The sequence below is a fragment of the Cyanistes caeruleus genome, chromosome 5 (assembly GCF_971803275.1).
Source record: "Cyanistes caeruleus chromosome 5, bCyaCae1.hap1.1, whole genome shotgun sequence".
In the NCBI taxonomy this organism is placed as follows: Eukaryota; Metazoa; Chordata; class Aves; order Passeriformes; family Paridae; genus Cyanistes; species Cyanistes caeruleus.
In genome coordinates, this window is record NC_141705.1 from 47,941,595 (window position 1) to 47,965,308 (window position 23,714).

At 44.8% G+C, this 23,714-nt stretch overlaps 2 protein-coding genes across 3 annotated transcripts in view; one reads left to right on the plus strand and one right to left on the minus strand.

Annotated features, from left to right (window-relative positions):
* The window catches only part of LOC147653086 (uncharacterized), an 88,941-nt gene extending 81,739 nt beyond the window's left edge, over positions 1–7,202 (plus strand). The window contains exons 3-4 of one of the 2 annotated variants that reach the window (XM_086888322.1): positions 6,011–6,109; positions 7,001–7,202. In XM_086888322.1, coding sequence (XP_086744448.1) covers positions 6,011–6,109; positions 7,001–7,132 — 231 coding nt within the window. In that variant the 3' untranslated portion in view covers positions 7,133–7,202. Of the gene's footprint in view, positions 1–6,010; positions 6,110–7,000 lie in introns of those variants that run through there. The other variant, XR_015286645.1, reaches the window with a different exon arrangement.
* The window catches only part of TET2 (tet methylcytosine dioxygenase 2), a 70,998-nt gene extending 55,910 nt beyond the window's left edge, over positions 1–15,088 (minus strand). Inside the window, exon 1 of the mRNA XM_086888294.1 lies at positions 14,900–15,088. Within this exon, the coding sequence (XP_086744420.1) occupies positions 14,900–14,929 (30 nt within the window). The 5' untranslated portion in view covers positions 14,930–15,088. The remainder of the gene's footprint in view (positions 1–14,899) is intronic.
* Between the last annotated feature and the right edge of the window lie 8,626 nt (positions 15,089–23,714).

Genomic DNA, 23,714 nt, shown 5'->3' on the forward strand with positions numbered 1-23,714 from the left:
TAGTGTTTCTTGTAGGACTGAAAGACGTAGGAAGAAACTCAGCAACTCACAGGTTTAATCCTGTGAATATGAAGAAGAGCCATTGCTGGTATGGCTCAGCCATCTTTTGTTTTGTTAAACTCACTCTATAAGGTGGGATTTTCTTGCTTTCCTAAGAACATCTCTGGGTATTTTTCTCCAGTACTGTAAAAAATCTGAAATGCTCCCTGTTCCTTTCATTGTTTTTGTTTTCTTATTTACATATTATAATTCTTGTGACTCTTGAATTTACAGGATTTGTTATGTTTTTAAGTAGGGTGAGGAGAAATGAGAAACATTTTCTGCCAGTGGTTTATGCTGAACATGTATTTTGGAGACCCACTGCATGTTCCCACTTTGCCTTTGAGTGCTGAGGGCAGTTGTTAGTGTAACTTAATGTACTGTCCAGCAGGTGTTCTGTACATTTTATTCTCTGTGCACAAAACCAATAAGCAGTTGGTCTGTTAAGAAACTGTCTTCTGCTGAGAAAACAATGAGTAAGAGAGACAGAGGAACAATTTGACCCCTGTCTGTCTATGTCCTAGTCAGGAAGTCCTCTCACTGCCTCATTGAGTGCTTCAACTTTTGGAGCACAATTCATGTGAAATTCAGATCCTATCCAAGATTCCCAGCTCTAATGGACATTAATACAAAACCCTCAGGTACATACCAGAAGTGCTGTTTTACCTCTTCATCTTCCCCTGCTGTTTTGGCAGACTGGCTTTTCAGAGTAGTGGGGAAAGAGGAGTATTGACTGAAAAATATGAACTGGTGCTGCTAATCTCTTGCTCTCTCCCCAGACCTAGGTGGCTGTGAGCTGTGGCTGGGAATTGTTGTTTATTATGCCAAGGGATTTTCTTCTCCAAACTGCACTGTCATGACTGTAGATCAGTCCATCTAAGTATAAGAAAAATCAAAAGTCCTAAGTCTGTTCTCTGGGAGTTGAGTAAAGCTCTTTAGTAAGACTTACACCCATGCATCTGAAGCCATAATTAAACTTTAGGTGTGCCTTTTGCTGAACTTGTTAAACAAGATTTCTACTGCTTTTTTACCTGGAGGACAAACCCATGACAGAGTCTGTATTTATTTTGAGATACTCATCTAAACTGACACAATGGCGGTATTCACCCTGTAGCAGGTAATCTTAAACTGTTCCCTTACCTCCTGCCCCCAACTAAAAACATTGAATAAAATAAACTTCATCATAAGCAGCACTTCTTCCCTTATATTCTCTTCATTGAGTGACTAAAAGAAGCTCTTCATATGTAAGAAAATATTACAAACAGTAAGAACATTCTCTGAGTCAAAGATTTACCAGACAGAATTTGTGTATCTGTAAAGTTATTACACTGGTTAAGTTAAATGTACTGGTAAAGCCCACAGACATCATAAATACTAATAATCCAGTTCTTGTAAACCTCAATACTTTCTGATTCAGAACAATTTAAACTGTGCTTCAGGGTTTCTGAAGAATGACTCCAGAGGATGCACAACGATGTACCCAAGAGGAAAGCTATATACATTAAGGGATGATTTTACACTAAGGCTCTAATTCCCCATTCTCCCACTCTGCCCATACTTGTACAGTTTCACAGTAAGGTGGATTTGCTTTCCTCAGGCAGGAGAAATGCTACAAAGAGCTCTTAAAATAGGAACAGAGCAGTGACCTATTTTTAGTACTTCCATTCTTATTTCTAAGTCTATTATGTACAGTGTAATGAACATTGTAATGAACATTAAGCAGTGCAAAGACATCAATAACTGACCAAGTACATTTGCTCACATTCTAAATATAAGATTAAAAATAGTTAGGAGACTGGACAAAACTGGCAGTGGCTCAGGGGCTGACCTGCAGAGCAGTTCCCCAGCTCAGGTTAGAACTATGAGAGACCACGTGAAATGAGCTAGTAACCAAGCCAGAGCGAACATGTGTCACCCTCTCTTGTTTCATTTTGTTTACATAGCAAAGAAACTTCGCAGGAATTTTGACAACTCTAATGCACAGCTGCCATGAGTATAGTTGGAAAAGATGACATCTATTCTTAGAAAAATTTTATTCAGTAGTGAGATTGAACTGTATTGCAGAAGAGGCATGAAGAAGCTCATAGTGTGTCTTTCCTACAGGCTTTATCATTATGATATTTACAAACACTAAGTTGTATTACAATAACTAATGTAAAATAGAACCTCCATCTTTCTACCATCTCATCTGCTTCTGAAAAGTCAGACTTTCTATTTGGGAAGGGAAAAAGAATTTTTCATCATTTAGGAGGCTTTTGCAAAGCTGAGATTAAATTCTTCAGTTCCAAAAGTGTACAGTGGTGATTTTTAATAGGGATGGGTTATTTTTGCTCATTTAGCAGCTTTTTCAAGAAAACTCTGTCTTAAGCATTCACTCACAGTTATATTACCTGTCTTCCTCCACATACATGGATTTCTGAGACAACTTCAAGAATGCTAGAATCTGTCAAAAACTAATAGTTGGATCATGTACTCCACTTTACTATAAAGTGCTAACTTCTAGAAAGCAAGCTGCTTTGGAGCACTTTGTTATACAATACAAACTTCTTTCAAGAGCTTCAAGGGTGACAAAGTGATGCTTTCTATTTTTCAGTAGATGTGTACTGTAAAAAATATACATGTAAGATAGAATATGAACATCTGATAGTTGAGCATTCGGTGCTTGGTTCACTGAAGCAGCATTTCAGCTATGCTTTTTTTTCCTTAAGGCCCATGTCAAAAAAACAAATCAGCCATATAGTGGTATTCATGTTTTGTAGATGGAAGTGTTTCATTTAAAATTACTAAGGCATCTTTTTCCTAAATGGATGGTCATAGCTTGGCTACAAAGCATTCATTAGTGCCTGAGTGCAAGTGTTAATAAAGCAATAAAAAAGAAACTGTCAATCAGGAGCTACAAGATCATGCAGTATTCTTTTCTTTTAGGCAAGGTAACCTAGCTTTGCATTTTCTTCCCGTTGTGAAAATTTTATGTGCTGAGTTAGTTCAATGCAGAAACAGACTGAGAGTGCTGAAGAATACAGTCACTCCTATCCCTAATCTGCTGAATCACTTCCCGGCCGCTCCTGCTAGTTAATAGTAGTTATTTTTAGTTTACGGTGGAAAATGCTCTCATGGTGGCAATGATACTTCAAAACAGTTTGGGAGCAAAATCATCTGCTTTGAACGTCTCTCAGAGCCTGTGTTGGTACGAGCGCCTCGCTATTCGTTCCCAGCACTGGTGATCTAGGTCAGCCTGGCGCGCGGGATGTGGCATTCGCTGCCTCTTTCATAACTACCCGTAAGAGTTCTGGGGTCATGTTTATAAACACTGCTGCCATGTGCGCCTAAGCACGTGGCGAGACACCAGCATGACCTGCAGTGCCAAAGCCCAGAGGTAAAGCTTGGCGCCAGTGTGATGTCGCTAAGCCAACCAGCGCTTAGCCCTCGCAGCCCTGTGAGACACCGCGGCGGGGTGTTTGAAGGGCAAGTGGGAACCTTTTTCCTGGATGTGGCACACGTGGACGTGTGCTAATGTTGATGGTGGCCCCGCAGGTTCGTCTGTCAGTGTAAGCAAATGGCAACGCTGAATTGTTCTTAAGAAAAATGGAACTCCTTTCTGTCCTAAGTCACTAAAATTGGAGCCCACATGGTCCCAGAACACAATGCAAAACTGTGGCTCTTAGGGAAAAGAACTGTCTAAGGGCACATTGCCAAAGTTTTCAAAATGACTTCAAAGACTCATAACAGAGACCTCATGTCTGTAATAGCTTTTTGATAGTTTTGCACTGATGAAATTAAGACCACGTTTCAGGCATTTGAGGAAGTAGCTCCTAAATTATTTCTGTTTATCAGTAGAAGTTGCATGATATGGCCAGTACAAATAAAAGTCACAAGTCTTTCATTTCCTCTTAACAAGAAATAAGCAGATACAGCTACCCAAACCTATGCAAAGTCTCACCTCACGCCGGACACACACTTTATATGCTTCAAGAAAAAAACAAACCTAAAACATGTGACAGGGGAACAGTCTGTGGTCAATGTCCCTCTCCATTATAGCGGCTCTGTTTCAAGCGCAGCTGTAAGTGTCATTTGCTTTGACCTTTCCTGGGAGAGCTGAGAATAGGACAAAGAGTTAAAGTGTTACCAGTCACTGCTGAGTCTGCACTTCTGGGCCCGGCAAGCCAGAGAGGCGGCTGGAAGAGGGTGTGCGCGCAGCAGAGGGTGAGCGGGAGGGGGAGCGGGGAGGGAGAGTAAAACAAAGGGAGAAAAATAAACTGTGCACACCCCGAAACAAAACAGGGGAACAAGTACAGAAAAAGTGCTCGTCTTTGAAGAACAGGAACTTTTCTGTTTGATTCCCTCCGTGTAGTTATATCTTGTTATCTGAACTCGAGGTATGGTAGATATATGAGTCCTTGAACTCTGAACTGGTGAGGAGAGTAGCAAAAGTAAGTGCATACAATTTTAGCTGAGCAGCTGGAAAGAAACAGGCTTTGTCTTTTTGTTCCTCAGCTATGGGAGGCCATTTAACGCTGCAAGACACAGCTGTTCAAACCTCTTTCTCACTGTATGCCAGTGGCCTGCTAAAACAAAGCAGAACTAAGGCAGTCTTCTCTGAGTGATAATGCAACTCTGGTTTTAAATACTAGCTTCTCCGAACTACTTCTGTTTTGTTGAGCCCCATCTCTTAAACCTGGACAAGAAGTGGTCCCTGATTTGTTAGTGGGAAATGAAAAAAATGAAAGTGTCCATTCATTTCCATAGGCTTTTTGAAATCCTGCCCTACTGTAAGTGTTACTCAATTCCTTAGTGGTGTTTCTGGAAAGCAGAAAAGCACCCTCTCTGCTGTGTGTACATCTAGCTAGCGCTCTCCAATGCTACTATGCTATCGAGCAAAGAAGTTTCTATTTTTGACTCACTGTAGACAACCTTGCCGTAAACCCCTGGTGTGAATATTGCTTCAATGTAAAATGAGCAAACCTGAACAAGCTAGCAGGCTCCAGAGCCCATCACAGCCCTGCCTTTAGCCACAACTACTACAAGCAACCAGACCGTGGGTGAGAAACAGGAGCTCTCACAAGCTGCAGTGTGGCACCCAGTGGTGCCTGGAGAGCCTGGGAGGGTGTTTGTAAACAGCATGGCCATGTGCACGTGAGCCACGTGGGGCTCGGCTGGCTGAACCTCCAAACTGCTGTGAGGAGAGGAGCATCTGTGGGAGGCAAGTCTGAATGCTCTGCTCCATCTTTTTCCAAAGCAGTTTGCAGTGGTATTGTATCTCTAAACATGGCAGGGAAAAATCCATTTGTCCTTCACGGTCAATTGCATCTACCAGCATCCAGAGATGCTGCACAATCTAAATTACCTATTGGATTTTATTTTCAAATGCAGATCATCATGGGTTGTATCACAAGTCCATGAATGTGCTGAAGTTAAATAGGGTGGGCTTTTGGTTAAATGCACTATGTAACCAGGCAGGCTGAGCTATGACTATGACCCACAGCAAAGGAATTCTCAAAGGCCAGAGACATTAAAGCTTACCATCTCCAATTCAGATCTGGGAGATGAAGGCAGACTCTTGAAGAGAAGGCTATGAATGCTGCTGTGGTTAATGTCAGATTAATGCAGGTTTGTGCATCCCATCTTCAGCAGAGAGATTTCTGACAACAAATTAATATTGGTTTTACTTTGGTATTTTTCCCTCCTTTAACCTCTGCTACCAAGTGTGATGTCAGCATGAAGATTCATGGTCCCTGACAAACCTTAAACTGATAAAACAGTTCAAATGGGAATTATGTGGTAGATTGAAGCTGATGTACATGAATGGCTTGCAGACTGTGGGAAATCTTGCCTGAATGAATAGGAGGATCAAGGGTATTAAAGGGAGTTAACTGGAGTACCTACTTATAGAAATGTCATAACTGTTTCACACACTGTGATTAACTGACACAACCTACTACTTTTAATTATTATTTTAATTATTTGTTTGGAGGTACATGGAGACACCTACAGTGCCAGTAAAATGGAGATAACATTCTTCCCTGCATCCTTTCTCACTTGGAGTGGATGGTTTAAAGAGTGCCACAAAGCAGTGAGTAAAAAGTCATCCTATTCCCTAAGGAGATTTATTTAATTTTAATTTGCTGAGTTGTTTTGGATAAGCACTGCTGATTTAGAGGTCCGAAAGTTTGTGCAGCAAACACAGAGCATGTTGTCAATCAACAGAAAATGCTACTGAAAACCAAATTCTAAAAAAAAGTGGAAAGTGTCTAGTTTCTGTTTCTTAAAATTGATACTTCTGTTATCTTAGTAAGCAGAGAAAACGATCAGTAAACTTCTGAATGAGCAGGAAGGAGGGTATCATGGGTAAAGCACTGGGGTTTAGCAGATACGGGTTCAGTTCCCAGCCATACCACAGCTTTCCTGTAGGTCTTCTAGGGTTAAGAAAAAAAGGCACAGAAATGAATGACTACAGCAGGGCTTGTACCACATTGCATGATCTCTGTGTGCTTTGGCTCTCAGTTGTTGCTTATTAATTTTATACCCTTTCTCTCCTTCTCTGCATGTTTTGCCTGCTCATTAACATCAGCACCCTGGGGAAAAGGCTGCAGCAGTGCTGCTTAGGAACTCCTCTGACACACACAGACACACAGACACAGACACACAGACACACAGACACACACACACACACACAGACCAGGCACTAATAGCAGCTTTGCTTTATTTACTGCAAATATTTAGTTTTTTCAAAGGGAGCTGCCTGCCTCTGCTATAAACAAGAGTTACTAACACTCTGGCCCCTTGTGTCCTGCCAGACCCCTTTTCTCTGCCTCTTTTACTGAATTAAATAGTAAGACAGAACAAAAATGGCTTATGTTTGTACAGCCCCAAGCACAGTGGGATTCTGTTTCGTGGCTGGGATATGAGGTGCCTCCTAATGTGCAATAATTAATTTCACTCTATCCACTCTCCTTATATTTAGAAGCATCAGAGTTGCCATCCTGAATTAGACTCATGCTCCAGCTTGTCCAACAAAGTATCTCCAACCAGCTTGTTGTTTCAAGAAAAAGCAGCTATTCTGTTTGTAGTTAGAACTGCTCTTCCAGAAGCATAACTTCTTATTCATAAACCAAAGTCTACATTCGATAGCAAAAATACACGTTAACTTGCAACTGCTTTGAAAAGCTGGCATTTCTAACTAAAAATTATTTTAGCTTCTACACCTGTAGTCTTTCCATCCATTTCTTCTCCCTGTACCCTCAAAAAAACAACAACAAAAAAAAGCCACAAAACTACTTTTCTTTTTCTTTTTTCAGTAATACAGAGTATATGACTGACTAGGTGCCTCACTTCTCCAAGTGTTTCTGGTGTATCTTGGCGAGCCCAAGAAAAATGAATAGGGCTTTGTGAAAACAGCAGTTTGCAGGATCACAAGTCAGCTGACATTGGGGAAAAAAAAGTGCCACCTATACTTAATGTATTGTCAACTGTACAACATAGACACAGTTTAAAAAAAGAGATAGAAATATGTATTTTCCTGCCTGATTTCTCATTTCCCAGACACTACACACAGTAAAAGAGAGAAAGAAAAGAGATCAGCACAGTTCTTGGTTTTCTTACTATTTTCTCACACCTACAGAAGCTTCTCTGCATTAAGGATTACAGGGAAGCAGGAAAGTACAGGTCTAAACTTATTTAAGGAAAACAAATGTTCCATGTAAACTGTGGAAAGCACCATAGAAAACTAAAAGGCTGTATTTTTCCACTTTGTGCAGTTTTCATCTTTATGAATATCAAGAGTGTTTTACCCCATTTGGTCTGTATTTTCACTTGCTCCTAGGTATGTGATGTGTATATTTGCAACTACCTTTGCATGGAATGGGAAACACACTAGCATACATTTTCCTTCCCACAAAATACCTACTAGATACACAAAATTAAATGTGTTAAATCTGACCCTTTCCAGTTGTTCAGCTTTCATGTTTTTGATTTCTAGTGTTGCCATTTAGGTAATACTTCAGAGCTTTTTTGGGCGTAGAAACTTGAAAAGAAATAGAAAAGCAAGCAAAGAGTGCAGAGGAAGCATACTTTCTGGAAAGAAAGTATGTTAAAGTCTGTAATATGTGCACACACATACCACCACTGCTCCGTATCCCAGGAAGAGGTGAGTCCCATGTATTTGCCAGCTTTCACATGTTCTCTTTTAGGGATAAATGGCATTCCTTTTATTAAGCTGTAGATGTACTTGAAGCTTCATGGAAATATCTCACTTCTATGGTCTTTAACTTTGGGAAGGCAGTAGAAACTCCTGTTTTACTGTAACAATTCCTTTTCCTCATTTTACCGTGAGCAGGAGAGTAATGCTACTTGCACACAAGAAAAAATATGCAATCATTCTTTTCTCCTTTTTGCTTACATAAGAACTGAAAGAGTTTTGTGTCCTTTGGCAAGTATAAAAATTTTATAACTTCAAAGAATGTGACTTCAAACACAAGTGAAGTAGCACTGAAAGAACAAACAGATTAAACAAAGATGAAAAAAAAGCATCAGGGGCATGAAATGGGGGTGAGTGTTGCATGAACAGTTGTTGTCTTTCATTCGAAGGGACAAATCTGGAAAGATACTAAAGGACAAAGAAGATGACGGCAAAACTCTCCTGCCAGAATCAGGCCCAGGGTTAATGTTTACCCTTTGGTCTCTCTAACAGTGCTAGAAGTGGCAAGAGAAGGAACAAATAGTCAGCACAAACTCGGGAATGCCTTTGTCACATATTCTTTGACATGCTTTACTCTTGCTTGCTACCTTCTGCTACCCACTACTGCAAGAGTAATGGGAACTGTAGGTCAAAAAAAAAAGACCAGAAAAGAAAATTAAAGATGTTAAAGAGCTTACTGAAACAGAAGCAGATCATGGATATGACACAAATAATTTTGTTCTGCAAATGAGAAGACACCACTGCAGTGTAATTACAAAATTACAGTGTTTTAATAGACATCAACATGAAATGGGAGCAACCAATGTGAACATAGAACTGCTAGCAGAAGCTGTGTGTAGAACAAGTTCTGTGATCAGCCTTCCTACTGTTGCATGACAGTGAATACCATGACTCATCCAGACAAATTCAGAACATGGGAGAGGTATTTGTACCAACTGCTTCCTCCCTGTGAGGAGAAAACAGATCTTAGGATTCATTTTGTAAAGCAAGTGCTGTGCTTTGCACAATGTTCTGAGTGCTTCCTGCAAAACTGCCTAAGAAAATCTGAAAAATGTGCATGGGACTGGATAAGGAGCATTAGAACCTCTGATGATAAGGTCCTACAGCACATGCAGGGCATAGGCTTCAGGTATCTCTGAAGACCAGAACTGGCCTGACAGGTTTGGTTTCAGTCCACGTGGGAAAGCATGAAAAACATTGTCAGTTGGTTGCTTGTGACCAGCTACAGTGCATTTCCACAGAATCAGAATTCTCATCTCTGCAAGGCAAACCCAATAATGAACACCACTTCTCCCCCCTCTTTTTTTGGGGGTTTGGTTTTTGGTTTTTTGTTGGGTTTTTTTGAGCAACAGACTGGTGACATTATTTACTTGATTGGGTAAATGCAGAAAGTTCCACCAAGCTTCTTACATTTAATGGAGATCCAAAACTTGCCTTGCAGTGGTATAAGCTTTTGTAACAGCAACGCCTCTTTGTGTCAACATGTCTCATTAAGTAATAAAGACTTTCAGCTATTTGATTTTACTCATAAAATTAGTAGGATTCATGATTTCTTTCGTTTCTTAAAAAAGAGAATTGTTCTAGTATCCTAATAGGCAGTGAATCATGCTTAATTAAGAAAAAAATATATAACCATTTCCAGTGGGATTCTTATATTGTAAAGAGCTGTTTTGTCATAAAAGCTTTTGGGACTTGAATTAATTATATATATTTTAAAAGGGGAGGAGGGGCACAAAAATAATTTGAAACGTTTGCAACAATTCCCTTAACCCCCATCTCATACTTCGGGTCAGTCTGTTCCAGACAAACCCGTCAACACAGCCCAGACTGCGCTAAAGCACAGAAGAAAAAAAACAACGGCGTTCAACAAAGGATCCAGCGGTCTAGAATGCAGCACGGATGCAGAAATCTCAGCCAAAACCCAAACTATGATATGTGTTCTTAAAACTCTGCATTTTTTTATTTCTTCACCCCTCCTCCGCTGTCCATGAGGACTAGGGACATTCCTAGAACTCCGTCCGCTCTGGCTGCGTCAAGGCAGCTGCCGAGGATGCTGGGACACTGTTTGTAAACACTCAAACCACGTGCACGCAACCACATGGAGAGTCATCGTCCTGACCTAAACCTACCCACTTGGTAAGCCGGGGTTTCGCTGCAATGGAGCCAAATCCTTTCCCAACGCAATGTGACTTACAGTAGCTCATGCCAGGACGCTGGAACACAAACTTGGACTGCTGGTGCATTATTGGAAAGGAGATCAGGCAGAAGAGTTGCTTAAACTTCAGTCACTGAAATGTGAGTTTAAGGACAGGGTAGCTCATGTAGAGTAAAGAATCCAGAAGATGTTCTTTACACAGCTGCAAAAATTCAACTTAAACCTGGAAACTTCCCCTCCCTTGTGCATACATGTGGTAAAACCAATATTCATATGCTGGGAAAACATGTAGAATATTTTTCAGATTAGAGGTAACGCTGTAGGAACATGTGAAGATTATTTTGTGTTGTCTAAATTGCATCATAGTACTTAACCATAATGCGGATGGTACTGCCCTGTACCTGGGGAAGACACTTCTAAGGGGTATTTGGTTATTGAGCTATTCCTGGTTATCTTAGCTATCTAAAAACTCACCTGCTCACTTCTTTGAAACTGTCTGTTGTGGTTTAACAAAACTTTGTACTTGATTAAAGTGCTGAATTATCCTTTCTTGCTGAACTTGAGCATAGAACAAGCCTATTTCTTTCCACACTGCAACAGAAATGCCTCCTGTATTTATTTTTTTTATTTTTGTTTTCGTAAGAGGAAAAACACACACACGAGGAATTAGGTCAAATACTGCAAGCCTTTATTTATCTGTAAGAATAATCCTTCTGGGATTTTTTGCCATATGTATACTACAAGGCAACAGCACTCCAACTTGGAATCCCCACCTCCACAGAAAACCTCACTTTTTAAAGACAGCCTTAATTTTGTTCAGGTTACTAAGATGATTCAGCATTCTAGAAGGTGTTTTACAGACATGAACAAGCCTGCTTGAAAAGACAGAAATCTAAATCTTTAAGACTTTTATTTGTTGAAGTGTTTTTCAAAGCAACTGTCTCTTAAATGATCTCAGATTTAAAATTCTTTACTGTAGAAAACTCTTTCTGATTCACCTATAAGTTAGGACATTTTTTTTTTCTTCATTTCAAGAACGGTGTGAGATATGTAGGTAAAATTAGTTAATTGTTCTTTCTATTTCTCAGACCTTGTTTTTCTCTACCTTCTTCTTCCCTGCTACATAATGCAAGGCACATTCCCAGTATTTTAATCCAAACAACCTTTTTGGGTCAGTCATCAGATGTGCTTGGGATTAGTCCAGCTGATGCTGGAGGGTCAGAATTTTATCCGTTAACCTCAAGCATCTCTGCATCCATCCACTGAGCAGTTCCTTGGCAAAATGAGTGATTCTCCACATATATATTTTGTTTTTTAAGCAAACTTATCTACCCTAAGGTAAAGCAGAAGTGATTTCTTTTCAATAGGTGACTGCAAGGGTGATTACTCATAGTACTTTCCATTTGTAAGGTTTTATTATCTAGGATTATTGGGACGAGGTATGCAAATTGAACATGTAAGCATTGATGATAAAGTAACAACCGGAACTATGGCAACTTGTTAGTCATTACTTGTTCAGTGTTCAAAAGCATATTTCTGCTGCAGAAATATCACTAAATGAGTAAGATGGTACTCACAGCCTTATGAAGTAAGGGATGGGAATAATGCTGCAAGTGTGATTGATTCATACAATTCCCTTTTTGGCTTTCAGCCATGATGCAGTCATATGCTTTATCTCTGTTCTGACTACAGCTCTTTTTTTTTTTTTTTTAATAGTGAATCATAGTACATCCCACTCCATTTCAGAACCAGCACATTGCCTTTCAAAATGATGTCACAACACTTAATGCTGCTGGCTGACTGCCTTAACAGCAATCAGAGAGCTGGACTAAATAAATACTCTGTATTATTTGCCAAAATAATTTGTGGTTGTGTTCTCCAGCACAGTTTCCAAGATAACCACTGACTCTACTTGAAACTTGGCAACTTTGTTCTACCACTTCCAAGCTCCAGTTGTGAAGCTGGTTTACAGATGCTGCTACCATGCCTAGAGCTACTGTGCAGCAGCCCAGTGAGAGAGGTAGAGGGGTCACTCACTGTGACAAGCCAAATTTGACAGCTCTTCTGGAATTCCACCTTGACAAATTGTGAGCTTTTTAAAAAGGACCTTACTTGGCTTCTGTAGAAACATGAAATAGATCTTCCTCTTGGAACAAAAGGGAATAAAGGTTTTGAAGTCACTGCTTAGGCACACTGATAAAAACACTACTGTCCATGCAAGTAACTTAGGAGTGAGGCACTCCCTGTAAACCTTACCAGGGTCAGTAACATTAATCTAGCCTGACCTTCATGTTTTTTTGAGCAGCAGGTTTCTTCCAAAATTTGATGAGGTGGGGGTTTTTTCCCCCCTTTTCTTTCGGGCTGTCTGGCTGTTGTTAATATTTAAAGTAACACTGTGGAAGACACAGGCCAGCAGCATCTGAAGTGCTTGGGCAAGAAGGAACAGTCCCATCCAACTTTGGCAACTGTCCATTCCAGCAGTAACTACAGGTTCTCCTGATCCTGTGTGCAAAAGCCAAAACATTTACAACCTCATCTTTCTGCTACCCAGTGCAGCACTGGGACCAACAAGAGACCTTGGAAATCTGTCCATCATAATAACTCAATAACCCCACAACAAGCACACATTTCTTGTTCTTTAAACAACGCTGACATGTCAAAGTCTAAGACCATGTGCACTGTATCAAAACAATACCAGTTTTCCTGGCTAAAAGCCACCACAGTGAATCACCACAATGCCAAAGTTCTCATTAAAAACCTCACTACCAACAGTGATAATTCGGTAGATTCAGGTGCCTCAGTGTCTCCTGTTCAACCTTGTCTTCTTTTGAAGATTTGTTCAAAATGGGCAATACAAAACCACATTCTGATATCCCCTGGATGCATTCACAAAGGGTTTTTTATGTCACTTCCCAAAATGTAACAACTCTTTCCACTGATAGATGACTTTTGAGTTCTTCATCTCACGTTAACAGCAGTTTAGTCCCACCACCAAAACACTGTTGTTTTCCACATCTTTGCCTTCCCCTTTTCCCCTCCTCCCCTAACCCTGGCTTCTAGATTTAAATGTTTTCTGACTTCATTGGCAGGGTTTGTACTAAGTTTTCCATGAGCGAGACAAAATACTGCCCGGCAGAGGTTTTTTTTTTTCATTGGTTCCAAATGGTGGTTTTCTGAGGGATAAAATGCAAGATGGGTACATTATTTCAGAGCGTTAACAGCAGCCGTCAGATTCCCCTATAAATCGAGTTTAGACATGACTATTGACCATTTACATCTCCCTGCTCAGTATCTTCGGCAACCGCGTCCTGTTTTGCACTTTACAACCTCCAAAGTGCCATAGTGGAATACACATGCAGATACACAAGTGAATGTGCGACTGCACTCACCCCCTGCTGCAGTAAGTCAACCTGCCATTAACACGCGAATAGAACGGCCTCATTAGCTGACAAACAACACCCACTGACCTGCTTTCACTAGGGACAGCGTTATCCCCTCATCTCTGAAACTCTAAAACTTCACATTGAAAGGAAGAAGAAGAAAAGAAAATGATGCTGAACATATATTCAGAGCTGCCGATCACTGCTCAAAGCTTGCACGTTCGCATGCCGCTCATCATGGAAAGCAAATCTTGTGATGCGATCTTTGGCTGCAGCGTTTCGGTGAAAGTACGCTAGACCACATCACTTTTCCCTTCACCTCACTCAGAAAAGGAAAATTACTTAGCAGAAAAGAGTCTGCTGAATTTCCAGCACTCAGACAGCGAGCCGAAAAGCCCCCTTTTAACTCTGGGTACGAGAAGGGAGTGCTGGTGTCTACGGGGGTGATTTAACGCCGATAAACGCCGCGGAGCGAGCGAGCGCGCACTGCCGCGCGTCCGACTCAGGCGTGGTGAGGTTGTTGCTCTTGTCTGTCATCTGGCGGGGAACGAGCCTGACCTCGCCGAAAGCGTTATTTTAGGGGAACACGCTCGGGAAAGTGATTCTCCTTTTCATCCCGGGGCCACATTGTGCCCCGACGGCGGGGTTTAGCAACGCGGGCAAAACACGCGTGTGGATCACCGCACGGAAAAAGGGAGGCCTCGCTCAGAGCCCCCCGCCTCGCCCGCACGCACATCTCCCTCCCGAGCCCCTCGGCACCGCGGTCCGCTCGCCACCCCCTCGCCCTCCCCATGCCCCACAAGCCCCCCGCCTCTCTCCCCTCTCCCCGGGCTGCGCCCGCCTTTGTGTCCGCCCGGGGCCGGGGAGCGGCACAAAGCCGGGGCGCCTCCGGCCGCCGTCCCCCGGCCGCAGACAAAGGCGCGGGGAGGGGCGGCGAGGCGAAGCCCGGGTCCGGCCCCGTGGGGAGGGGGCGCCGGCGCCCCCGCCGCCCCTGTCAATCAGCCATGTTGGGGGACCCACGGCGGCGCCCCCTCCTCGCCGACCCCCGGCGGCGCGGCGCGGCGCTGCCCCGCGACACCTCCCGGCGGTGCCGGGCGGAGAAGGCGGCCGGCGCGGGGATCCCGCTCTGACCTCTGCCGCGTCCCTCAGCCTCGCCGACATCCAGCACGCACAGCCCGGGCGCCGCGCTCCCCGCTCCTACAGCGCCGCCATCTTGCTTCCTTCTGCTCCTTGGCGAGCGCGGCCGGGCCCCCGCATCAATATGCGCGCGGCGCCCTGACGTCGGCGCCCGCCCCGCGCACCGCCCCGCGCGCGCGGCGCGGCTCCCCCCGGCCCCCCCCCCCGCCCGCCCCCCTCAGCGCGCGGCGCGGGGGCGCCCCCAGCACCGTCACCGGCGCCGTCCCGGTCCCGACCGCGCGGGGCTTTTTTCCCGGCCGCTGACGCTCTTTCGGCCTTTTGGGGATTCCCACCCCCGCCCTCTTGCCTGCCCCCCCTCCCCCCGACTTTTCTGCTGTCGCCGGTGGGTTCGCGGGACAGGGCGGGGCGGAGGGTACCGCCCTCCAGCGCCAGCCCCCGCCACCCCCCGTGGGACACCCCCCGTCCCGCATCCCTCCCGTCCCCGGGGGCCGGCGGCGCTTTCCCACGGCCCCGGGAGCCCGTCTGCTGTGCCCGGGCTGCTCTCCCCGGGCTGTGGCGGGAGGCTTGGCGGTGCAGCTCGGTAGTGCTCGGTGGCCGCTGACAGCGTAAATGAAAAGCCAAGAAAGAGAAGTGGGGGGGGGGGGGGGGGAAATCGACAAAATCTCCGCAGGCTTCCCCAAAATGAAGCCCCGTGCCAGCAGACAGCGGGCCGCCAGCGGGGATTGCTGAGCGCGGCGTGAGCTGGACACTCATTGCCGGGAGCGCCCGCAGCCCGCGGCTCGGTGCGGGACCAGCGGCGCCGCTCCCAAACTCGTGGCTCGTGGCTTGGGGCCGGAGGAACGGTGTCGTGCCCGCGACAGCTGGAGCCGCAGAAGGAGCTCTGGCTGCCGTCGCCAGCCCCGCAGCCCCGGGAGCGGTGGGTGTTGCCCCCGAGGCTGCCAGCCCCCGCCGGCGGGGGACAGGTCCCCGCTGCCATCCCCTCCGTGCGCCGCTCGCCGCCTTTCACCGGCGGAGCCGGAGCCCTTTCGGCTGGGCAGCTGGTGGGAGCAGCAGTAAAAGTATGCAAAATCTCCTCTCTGGGAACCGGCGCTGGGCTTTCACACAGCCGAAACACCGCCCGGAGTCCCGAGCGCCGGCCAGACCCCGGGGACTCCCCTCCAGCGGCTCCCTCTACTCCCCACTGCGCCGAGCTGAGCAGCCTGCAGGCTGCTTTCCTCCGGCCTGTCCGGGACGCGAGCGGGGCCCGGGAGGATTTTAGGAGAGCTTTAGCTTTCCGGCCAGACCCCCTCTCCCTCTCCGGTGTGTCCTTCACCCCAGGGGGTGCCAGGAGAAGGTTTACAAGCGCTGCGTTCATCGGTGCTGCCCGAGAAATGCTGAATCTCCATCTGTCCCCTGCCTGGCACAGGCAGACTGGTGAAAAAGGGCTTCAGCAAGAAGACAAATCATGTGCATTTGATGCAGATCAGGGTGATTTCTAGGAAGTTCAGATCATCACTGAGTAATTTGTTTTTCATATCACAGGTTGCTATCTGAGTTTTGGTTTTACTTTAATTTCTGTGAAACATTTCAAAAGTACACTAGAGATAAAAGTTTGCCCTTACAACTTGCTAAAATATCTCTGTGATGGTGACAGAATGTCACTTCTGTACCTTTTTGAGGCGGCTCATTCTCCCCAGCCCTTGGAAAGGTGCTGGGCTGGCTAGCCTATCCTGTAAGAAAACGCATGTGACTTCTGACAAAGACCTTTGTATTTACTTCTGCAGAGCTGACTTCAGCAGCATTTCGTGCAGCCTAGATCTATGCAAATAGACTCAGGTCTCTCTCTTTTTGGAAAAGTAAATAATGCAAAAACTGGTCAAGGTCTGCCTCAATTTTGCCCCTTTTTTGTGCTTTCACAGCACTGGCTTGATTTCCAGCAGGCTTTAATCAGTATTTAAGACTTCTTTAAGTTTGCCTGTTTTGTTAAAGTCTGGGGCTGCTTTATCCCCTGGTGTGGCACATCGAGCTGACATGACAAGGAAAGAACTTGCTCAGTCTCTCACTGGGTTCAAAGCGCTGTGTCTTCTCTTATGGCACTGCAGACAGCTCCATCCTCTGCACCATCTCGTTCTGCCCAACCAGGGCTCAGCGTTGGCAGGGTTTGGCAGGGCCTGCCTCTCTCTCTCTGCTTTTCTCCAGCAATTTGCATTGCTCTGGGTGAGGTGACCCTCCTTTGCATGGCTCAGATTCCTCCCATGCCCGTGAGCCCTTTGTGGCTGGAAAAGGCAGGTGGCTGGCTTTGACAGGACACTGCTGCATCGGAGCAAAGACCTATCTTCTCTTTGCATGAGCAAGCAGCTGCAAACCTGGGTAACAGAAGGGGTGGGTAAAATGGAAAAAAAAAGAGAACTCCTCCAACAATCACCAAACCCAAAAGCCACAAGCAGGACTTTGAAACTGAGCTGGGATTCTTTTATTTTCTGACTGTGCTCCTGTGCTGGAGATATAAGACCACTCATGCATGTGTTACCTGCATATATGAATGTGAGAAACACGTGCATTTTTTAAATGCTTCCTGACATAGGTGTGGTTCCCTTCCCTATTCTTTGCTCTCTCACACTTTCTCTCTCTTTAAACTTTACTGCCCTAATGACAGCATGTTGTAATTACCAGGCTCAATAAACTCAGGGCAGTCCTGCTGAACCAGCAGTACTATCTTGCCTCCCAGAGCACAAGGCACATTTACTGGAGCCTCCCCTGCACCACCAGCTTGTGGTCAGCTATCTCGACCTACAAACCTCCTAAGTGACCTGGTGCCATCCTGTTAACATCTTGACAAACCAGGATCTTTTGGCTTCCAAGACAATGGCTTTCTGTTGGGCGTACCCCTGTCAAATGCAGTGTGTTCTATAATGTGTGTTACTTGGTATCTGTTAGCAGCCTGATGGGAGGGACATGAACCTAAATTCTCCCTGGAAGTAGTTCTGTTTGCTTCAATGTATTTATTGAATGAGATATTTTGACACATTTTGCTTTGCTGTATCTATCAAACTGGGAGAAAGGTGACTGAACATGAGCACTGTGAGAAGTGACATAAAACCCCCCACACTTTTTTCACCCTTAAAAAGTTGGGGGCAAAAAGTTATTTACCTCTCAAATATGCTGTTCCCTGACTTAAGTTGTATGCATTCCTCAAAGCAAGTATATTCTGTAAGAAACATATATGCAGCTTCTTTGGAAATGTGCTAAAACACACTTAGCTCAATGTTCTGGAGCTTTTTCTAAAGCTATCCCAACCACACCATTTTTCACGGGCAAAACATCAGGTAAAAAGCATCCTACAATTAGAGCATTTATGTGTACAGCGTGTAATTGCACACAATTAATCCAGTGTTTTCAAAGAGTGTGGACCCTGCCCCCTCTGCTAGAGGAAAGCTTGCTCACTGTGAAGGATGTCAGGGTGGCCAGATTGCAGCCAGATTCCTCCTAAAGCTGCAGAGGGCAAACCTGACTGACTTACTGAAGGAGTGTAATGTACTTGGCCTCCTCAAAGCCCCAAATGAAACATCCAGAGAGATGTACAGTGCAGATAATATTTCATCCTGTACCCCATGTTGCAGAATAAGTGGATTTGTATTAGCTACCCACTTCACATAGGTTGCAGGGACAAATTGAACTCTGATTTTGAATTTCTCTGCAATAACCAGTTCAGAGCCATAATTCAATTGTTTCTATTGAGACTTCAACTTTTCATGTTGTTTTTATCCATATTGTCTTGCCCCCATAATAAAGTGCGAACAGCTATGTGAGGAGAGAGGGAAGAAATTTGTTAGATACTCCATTTCACCTTCTTGAGCAACCCTCTGGAGCCCATAGGACTGTCTGCTGCAATGTGATGAGCCTGCAGAAAATCTCTCATGTCCTTTCTCTAACCAGAAGACATTTGTCTCTGTCACAAGGGGCCCTGACTTCTCGTGGGCCCATGTCTGGATCACAGCAGCATCCACCAGAAGGCCTAGAGGGACAAGGTGAGAGAAAGGGAACAGGACCAGTTCAGTGAGCTGTTGTTTTGCTTTGCTTTATACTTTCAGCAGGGCTTTTTCAGGTCCTGAGACATCTGCTCATCCTTGAGCTTGAGAGTCCAACCTCAGAGCTGAAGGATCACACTGATGCTGGGGCAGGCAGCAGGAGGCGGGCCTGTCAGACTCATGTTGATGACAGGATGCCACCTCACTTTTTACCCCCTGAATTCATCAAAGATCACTATTTGTCATGTCTTTGCATTCCTACCCTGGACAGGAAGGGGCTTTTCCAGGACTGCACAAATGAGTTGTTGATGAGTAAACATGTAGGAGTTTTGTTTGTCTGTTTGGGAGCGAGGTGCCCAGTGGCTGGGGGTGCCTGCAGGAATACTGTGATGTGTTGTCTGCCCAGTGCTGTTAGTCTGGGAGATGTGTATTTCCTAAGAGCTGTAGATGGCTCAACTTTTAAGCCCTTGGCTTTTCCTAGTGGCTGTAGATATCTTTGTGCTGCTCTTTAGTGTTTATGGCTCTAAGGTGACTGTAGCCTCGTGATTGCTCAGGCATTTATGGCTGGAAAACCTGAATTTTGGCACCCTGCTAGGCAATTCCTGCCCCCAGGATCATGGTTGGGATGAATGCCCTGGAGCAAGGAAGCCCCTGGCAGAGGAGAAGGGGTGAGGGAGGCTTAAGCAAAGGTGAAGCAGGAGGACCTTTTCTGAAGGTACAGATTGTCTCTTTGGGATCCCAAGCTTGCTTTTTCTTGGTTGTAAGGGTAAAATCTTGAATCCTCCCTGCAAGAGAAGCAGAAGTTCTACTTATGGGATGTAGGGGAAGGTCTGGGCTGAGGGATAGACATAAGATCTGTGGTGACTCCTGAGGAGTGGCACTTTGTTGACTTCTGGTAATAACCTTCCAAGGAAGGGCCAGAAGCTGACCTGCAAAGGAAGAGCATTCAGCAGTGTGTATAGATCCTAGATGCAACTGAGTTGGTGACATTCGGGATCAAAATCAATTCTTCCTGCTCTGCTCATCCTACTCCCCAGCCTGACAGCATTGCTCATTTGTGTTCACTCCTGGACGGCAGCACCTTTGGGAAAGGCAGCAAAGCTGGGAAAACAAGTGCATCAACCCAGTACCACAGACCAACATTCTCAGGGGGACAGGAGCAGCATGGTTGCCCTTCCCCAAAACACCTCCCTGTGAGCAGAGAGGGAAACCAGTCTCACTCCATCAGTCAGGCTTGCTGTGGCTGAATGTTCTCCCACAGGCAAATGCCTGTCACAGCAGTGTGGTGAGCTGTGCTGTGTTTCTGTCGAGTGCATTACGCAACCATCAGGTGGCTCGAAGCTACACCATCAGTGAGTCCAGCTCTGGGGAGGAAAACTGCTTTTAACCCTCCTCAGAATCACTGAGCAATGAAGTGCCACCAGGACTGCTGCACTAGTGTCAGGTCCTGTAGGTGACAATGTGCATCTCTCACTGAATTTCTGGGCTAGAGCAACATTTGGTAGTTGAATCCATCTATTCTCTGATTGTTGGAGTAATTAAAATCCTTTGATAACCCTGCAGCTACATGAATAGCTTAGGGCTTGGGTGGACTGGGCAGTAGAAAGGCAGGCTACAGCTGCCAAATCCTTTACTGATTTTTTTTTTCCCTCTCTGCCTTCTCTACTGATGTTTGGTTTTCTCTTTATCTTCAATGCCTTCCACAGCCTTGTGGGTGGCATCCTGGCATGGATCCTTGAGTGCTGCCCATGGGGTCTGCTGCACTGCTCGGCATCACCTCATTTGCTGGCAGCTCTTACCCTGCGGCTCCGCAGCAGCGCTAAGGGAGCAGGCAGGTGGCCGAGGCTGTGGAGTCTCCTGTGTGCTCCTCCTGGTCTCTGCTGGTGACAGTGATGGATCCCTTGCATATGAAGAGCCCTGCTTGGCAGTGTGGGCAGAGCCTGTGTGAAGCAGGGATGGGAGCAGGAGGCTTTTGTAGTAGTTTGGTGCTTCTGTTGCTGGAAGTGAGTAGTGTTCACTCTGCCTTCTCAGCTTTACCAAAAAGTGTCCCAGTTTGAACAGTGGCTTGTTTTCAAGGGCCTCTCTCTCCTCTGTCCCTGAACATGGCTTTTACTCAACTACAAATTGAACAGGATGGATGGAAGGCTAAATTCCTACAGCTGCTGGGCCCTGAGAGGGGCTCAGTGTCTTTTCTCCCTGGAAACCAACTTCACATTCCTCAGAACACCATGATTGAAGAAGAAGGAGTCACTGAGCACTGATCTCCTGAAACCATATCTTCAAATTAGGTATCTGAAAACAGGCTCCTCATGTCTGTAGCACTGAGGAAAGGTGTCTCTGTTCCAGGTGAGCTTGATGTCTGCTGGTGACACTAGTGACAGTCTCAGTAATCAGTACTGATCCCTTTCAGTTAGATATTTTCCAATGTATATATTTAAACATGCAGCTTTAGGTATCAGGAATTTGGTCATTTTCTATAGTTCATCACTCAATTAGGAAGGAAGAGGTTTTGCTGTTAACTGAGAGAAGCCAAGGATATGTGCCACCTTTTGCGGTGCAGCCTGTGATTGCCTGGCATATAATGAAAGCTAGCTCCTAAGAAAGTCTTGCAAAGGGAAAAGTGCCAAGGGAAAACTAGAAGAGACTGATGAAACAGTTAAACAGGCTGATATACAGACACCTGGGATGTGATTCAGCAAATGCCAGTCTTTGGAAGGAGCCTTAGCTGTGTGCCTGGGCAGGAGCTGGGAAAGGCAGGGAATGCAAGGTTGTGTGACTCAAAGAGCTTTACTTTTTTGTTTTTAATCATTAGTCTTTTTTAACAAGCTCAGTAGGACTTGTTGGTTGCCTTTCTCCCAGTGCATCCAGATGAGAAACCCAAACCTTACAACAGGGTTGCCATTGCCCTGTGACTCAGAAATTCTCAGCCCTTGAGCAGAAGTGTCACGTTTATTCATACTCTTAGTGCAGGCACAATTATATTGAGTTAAATTCTGCTTAAATCAATTTTACCCTGTAAATTAAAGCTATATTCAAAGGTAACTGCTTTTCAGTATGCATTTAAGCCGCTAAATAGTGTTCAAAAGCAATGTAAATGTGTGCATGCCGGTGATCTCTTTAGTGTGGATTTTCTAATCTAGAAGCAATGTATAAAGAAGATAAATGTTGTAGCTGTCTTTGTCTCTTTTGATTTCCTTCTCTGGCAGAGCAGTTTGTCTGTGGTCCTAGCTGAGTTGTCAGTTTGCTTTGATTTTTTTCTTACACGTCTGCTGCTGATTTAGGCAGGGAGTCAGCACCATATCTCCTCAGGGGCAAGACACCTGAAGAATCTCCCATTTGGACATGAACTGGCAGTAGCCTGGGGTTTTGCAGCTCAAGGAAGGAGCTTTACATTCAGTCCTTTTTCTTTGGGTGAATGTGGGGATGTTATACACAATTAACCTTCTGCCCTTCTTCAAAAAGCTGTTGAGAAGCTCTGCTGAAAGATGCAAACATACATCAGAGTCACAGTCACTGCATTTTATTAAAAGGTGCATTTTTATCTCAGAATTTGAAGAGCGAGAAGAGTATACTGTCAGGGCTCAGCAGCTATGAGGCAGCAGCAGAAGCTCTTTCCACCCAGAGCAGCTTAAAAACTCCTCAAATTCTTCTTTCAGGAAAAGGCAGCTGCCTTCCTGGCTTATTGGGGCAGCCTTCACTATCACAAGGTTTCTTCTGTCATCAAAATGTGCCAAAGTGTGCCCCTTTCTGGCTGGCAGCGAGGTGATGCAGGTGGAATTTGCTTTTGGCCACTAGTATCAGCAGGTGCTTTGGGCAGGGCTGAGGGCTGGATGTTCATGTTCAGTGGTCAGCCTTAAACTGGCAACATGCACCTTTGCATGCAGCCACTGCCTCCAATGCAGTATGCCACTGTCAAAATGAAGAACAACTGTAGTGCTCCTTGTTGGTGACAACCTGCCCTGTCTTCTGCTTCCCTTGGTAAGGTGTTGAGAGACAAGAAAAAGAATGACTTTGTGAAGCTGGTAAAAAGTTAAAAAAATATAAAATTATAGATGTTGGGATGATGTCTGCCTTGCTAATTCCATCTCTGAAAAATTAGGAGACACATTAAAAAGTAATTGCTCTGATAGAAGAGGGTTATCTGTGACCAAGGACTCTGCCACATAGCCTGCAATGTACTTACCTTATTTCCTTCCACGAAAAAACTGTGGATGAGCTCTCCACCTCTGTGGCAGGATCCTCAATTTTCTTCAGTACCAAGGGAGTGGAGATGCCACTGGTTGGAGGTCCCTAAACTGAAGCACCTTAAGAGGCATGAATTTTAGAGGATATTTATCTGGCATTTTCAGAAAATTAAACTGCTGGATGTTTTCAGGACATTTCAAATTAGGGACTCAATTTAAGAGATTTTTACTTCCAGTCCTACTTTGTCTTGCTCTTCCATTTGTAAATAAAAACACTAATACCCTTATCAGCAGAGGGATTTAGCAAAGATAAACAGATTTGGTTTTAATTCCTTCAGAAATCATGCCAGAAGTACAGAAAATAAACAGGAAGTATTTGGATACTTAGCACAGAAGCAGACCAGGATTTAACAGGCACCACAGAGACTCTGGGGGACAGATTACAGCTTGGAAAGACACATATGGAAGGGCACAGCTGATTTAGGAAAACAGAGCAGAGAAAATGGGGGTTAAATTTTGTGACAAATACAAGGAAAGGTTGTTCTTCATCTGACATTCATGAGGAAGCAAGAGGAGGATTTTTTTACTTTGGAGACAGATAAAGAGGAAGGAGAGGAG